The sequence below is a fragment of the Rhamphochromis sp. 'chilingali' genome, assembly GCF_963969265.1.
Source record: "Rhamphochromis sp. 'chilingali' genome assembly, chromosome: 11".
Classification (NCBI taxonomy): domain Eukaryota; kingdom Metazoa; phylum Chordata; class Actinopteri; order Cichliformes; family Cichlidae; genus Rhamphochromis; species Rhamphochromis sp. 'chilingali'.
The window spans coordinates 33,989,775-33,994,367 of record NC_137938.1 but is presented as its reverse complement, the minus strand read 5'-3'; the positions used below and the strand labels follow the sequence as shown (position 1 = coordinate 33,994,367).

General features: G+C 46.2%; 1 protein-coding gene across 1 annotated transcript; it reads left to right on the top strand.

The window, feature by feature from the left end:
• Nucleotides 1-2,902: 2,902 nt before the first annotated feature.
• Nucleotides 2,903-4,184, top strand: LOC308405630 (putative nuclease HARBI1; the record flags this gene model as incomplete). Its single annotated transcript, XM_080896327.1, has 4 exons — nucleotides 2,903-3,335; nucleotides 3,412-3,524; nucleotides 3,610-3,721; nucleotides 3,802-4,184. 4 exons carry the CDS (start codon nucleotides 2,903-2,905, stop codon nucleotides 4,182-4,184), a joined length of 1,041 nt encoding a protein of 346 aa, XP_080752453.1.
• Between the last annotated feature and the right edge of the window lie 409 nt (nucleotides 4,185-4,593).

Sequence of the window (4,593 nt, the reverse complement as noted above, 5' to 3'; positions counted from 1 at the left end):
AGTGTAAACAGCAGTAAATACTAAATATTCAATGTTGTTGTGCAGCACGCAGGACAGACAGCGCACAATGTGCTTTGAAGTAGCAGCCAAGAAAGGTGTAATTTAGGTCTATGAACAGTGAACACCCGTGTGCACACCTATGTGGATCAACACGCTTGTATTCAAATGGTTTCCACATGTAATGGTCTGCAAGAGGATGTAGAGAGCCATAGCCCCGTCCCCCAGGGCATGAAGCAGGCATGGAGGAGATCCAGGCCCCAGACATCCAGAGGCCCCAGAGTGCGAGAACCCAAGGAGGACCACCGGAGGGGCATCCGTGCCACCCTCATGGGAAGGGCTGAGGATCCCCAGACAAGGTGTCACCCAGTAGCCACCGAGCAGAAGCTAGAGGGGGCTGCACCGGCGTGCCCGCCGGCTCTGCCGGCAGCCAGCTATGCCAGAGTGAACCGGGCCGGAGGCCCGAGGGCCCCCCGCACCCCGGAGGAGGCCTGACTGAGCAACAGGCGCCAGGCCCCGCCAGGTAGCCACCGGGAGTGAGCTCGTACATACCTGAGCGCCCAGCCCCGGACACCAAGAACCACCAATGCACCGACCCCTGAGGGCATCAGTCACCGGCAGGGAGTGTGGTGAGGGGAGATAGGCCTTGGAGGGCCTGGGAGTTCCCAGAGAGGTGGAGTCTAAGACCTGACCTGACATATAGACACAGACAAACAGGCACACACAGACACAAACATGCATTCCCACCCTCATGCACACATATACAAACACTCAGCACTCACCCAACGTAAGGATTAACATAAATGGACATGTACACACAATCACACTCCCCAAACATACTCTATACCCCGGGTCCAGGTACCCTCGCCCCCAGAGGGGGAAACAGAACCCAGACCCAAGAGATGTTACCCTTCCCCTCGGGGTGGAGGCAAGCAGACCGTCCCAGGCTCCGCAGCAGCAGGGAGGCCAATCGGACAGCCAACATCTCCTCCCAGCCCCCCCGCCCCGATGGCTAGCAGAGAACGGGGGTGTGTGAAGACCCCATACCTCCCTCCTCCCGCTCATGTGTAGTGTTGCTGCGTGTTGTTCTAAAGTGCATTTAAAACAAGGGAGAGCATGGTGCTGCTGCCAGAGAGCAGCAGGTGTTAGCACGGCCCCTCCCGAGAACCCTCAATGTCTACATGGATTTAAAATTGAGAGGTGGGCACCAGCGCCAGAGGTAGGTTTGAGTACACAGACCGTCCACTGGACGCCGTTAACGTGCCCACCCTCAAGGCCCTATATATATATGTGTGTGTTATGAGAGTGTAAGTAATGTGGATGTCTAAGTTGTGAGATAAAATTGAGGCACAGGTGGCCAGAAGGGGACAGAGGGGGGGGGGGGATGTCTCCCCTGCACCCTGGTGACACACCCGCAGCCCAAGGCCCTACCTGTGTGGGTGAGTGTGGTGGAGCGGGAAGAGGGAGGTAGCCAGGGATGGGGAGGAAAAGGAGGGAGGGGAGCCATGTTCATTGTTGATGTTTGAGGAATTTGTATCGTTGCAATAAAATTGTTTTAAAATTGTGGGGCTGAATTTACTATTTGAATGCCAGTAAATAGTCTGTAGGTAATCGGTCTGGTAAACTAATCACTATGATGACAAATAACACTATAACATGAAGTAATGCTTGTCGAGTAACTTGGGGTAAAGAGACCCCTGGCTGAATTGCAGCTTTCCAAGCTTCTTGCTGCTTCTCCCAATATTAAGAAGGTTTGGGGTCTCTCTGTACTCCTGAAGGATTGAATATTCAATGCACCCTGCTTCCCTGTTAGATCCTTTCCATTAGCACAGACACAGAGATAAGGACATCTGTGGCCAAAGTGTACTCATACTCTTACCAAAGATAAGAACAAAATCAGAGTAGGTTAATTACATAGTATAACTGATGTGATTTCATTATTATTTTGTGATTATTCTTGTTTTTAATTCTGCTTTTGCTTTGTCCTGCCAAATTGCTTGAATACATTTTTCAAAAATTTTCAATGACTTTTTAGCCCTTTGTGAAACAGTAAAAGAAAAAAAAGTATTATTACCAACACCACAAAACAACAACAACAAAAAAACAAAACAACCCAACCTTCCATCATGGCTGTAGAAACTCACTGATCTACTTCTATACTCACCTCCTCCGTATACTTCCATTCCTTAAGAATGGCTTCTTGATACTGACAACCACACTTCCCTGAAAACCATTTTTATGAGATTTCAGTGAATGGTCAGTGGATCAACTGAAGGGCCAGATGCATCTCTCAGGTCCTATTTCAGGTCTTAACTGCATTTTCCCCCACTTCTTAAGAACATATATTTCAGGTACTGTTCATCTCTCATTGACAGTATCAAGTCCTGCCGTTCTTTTGTTCTCCACTTCTCCAGTTTTCAGATGTTAACTTTAAGTGTAAATATTTTAATTGACTGTTCTTTGATGTTTTAACTTACAAAAGTTCTCAGCAACAGCCGAGTCAAAGTTAATTCTTATTATTGCTTTTGTCATGGTCCTGAGTCTGTGGACTCATTGGTTTTGGTTTTGATTATTATCTTGTGTTTTAGATTCATTCTTGTTGGGAATTTCTTGCTCTCAGGTTTTGTTTCTGTTTTGTATTTCGAGCTCCTTTTGTTCTGTGTCTCTGTGCCTGCCCTGGGCCCTGTTTCAGGAAGCCGGTTTAGTGGAAAAACTGAGTAAGTATACCCTGAGTTAACGAAAACTCTGGGTTTTCGGTTTCACAAAGCGAGTTCAGCTGCAGCCTGAGTGAGTCACTATGACGACACACTCCGTGAAGCTAACCTGCCCCCTAGCAGGTTTACTACAACTAACCCTGACTGTCTCCGCCCCTTTGTCGGAAACCTGACAGTAGGAAGTGTCGGACATGGCGTGCCACTTCCTTGAAGAGCCAGTAGATCGTGAAGCCCAAATTCTCCGCAGAGCTCTCCGCCGGGAGAGAGTGATCAGAGCGCGTTTGGACATTTTATCATTTCCTGATGATTTTCTGTGCGAACGTTACCGTTTCTCAGCACAATCTATAATTTATTTGGATAACATCCTCAGGCCATATATTACGCATGTGACACATCGCGGACATGCTCTCAGTTCATTGCATATTATTTGTATTGCACTTCGGTTTCTTGCAAACGGGAGCTTTCTGTATAATATTGGTGACGCTGAGCACGTTTCCAAGGCTACCGTCTGTCGGGCAGTCAGGAATGTTACAGTTGCACTGAAACGTCTCCTGTACTCGTCTGTGGTGTTCCCCGGTCACAGACCCACAAGATTTATCAAAGAGGGATGCCACAAAATTGCAGGTATCAGGATGAACAAAACTTAATTTATGATGTGGTGATACTTGGACTACTACTTAAATTGCACATTTATTTTCAGGGTTCCCAGGCGTGATTGGCTATACAGATGGCACTCACATTCCAATCATTGCTCCTTCAGTAAATGAAGGAGACTATGTGAACAGGAAGTCTTTCCACAGCATTAATGTACAGGTACATAGTTCCCTGTAGCATGTCAAACTAACAAATTATTTCATTATAGTAATGGATGCTAATTTGTGTTCTCTGCACTGTGAAGATCATATGTGATGCTGCCAACATTATCACAAATGTGGAAGCCAAGTGGCCAGGCTCTGTCCATGACTCACAAATATTCCGTGAATGTACACTGAGCACAAAATTTGGACATGGTGAGTTGAGAATACTTTAAAATATATAAAGACCAATTGCTTCAGGGACATTTGAACTGAAGTGTACCCTTCTGTCTTAGGAGAGTTCACTGGCTACTTGCTTGGTGATAGGGGGTATCCATGTTTACCCTATTTGCTTACCCCTTACCCTGACCCTGAACCGGGCCCACAGCAGCGATATAATCTGGCTAATTGCAGGACAAGAGCCAGAATTGAAATGACTATCGGAATGCTTAAGGCCCGGTTCCAGTGCCTGCAAAGACTCAGGGTCACCCCAGAAAGGGCATGTGACATTATTGTGGCATGTGTGATTCTTCACAACATTGCCACAATTAGAGGAGAACACTGTCCTTCTGAACCAAACATCAGCAGTGATCCAAACCATGAACATCCTGACCCTCCCACGGACATACAAGATGGAAGAGCAGTCAGAGACACCATATGTCACAATCATTTCTTTTGACCCATCACCTCAACATGTTGAAAGAAGAATAAACAGATTTTTTGTTCAACTGGCTTTATTGGTCGCCTGTATTTCCTGTACACAAAGTATTAAAAGATGTAAACCTCATAAAGTGTCTCTGTTGCTTCCTCCTCTGTAACAGCTGTCAATGTTTCTTCATTATTTTCCTGTAGTAAAGAAATAAACAACATTGCTGTTCTACTGTAAACTCATATAATCTGTGGAGTATTACTCACAACTGCATGTTGGTCTGGCTCAACAGGAGGCTGCACCAGATGCAGTACACCATCACCATCAACTGATAGAATATGAGGTTTATACAGGTCACTTATAACTTACAAGGGACCAAATGGCAATTAACAAACATACCAAGCACCTTACACTTCATTGTCATTATGCTCTCAAAGAC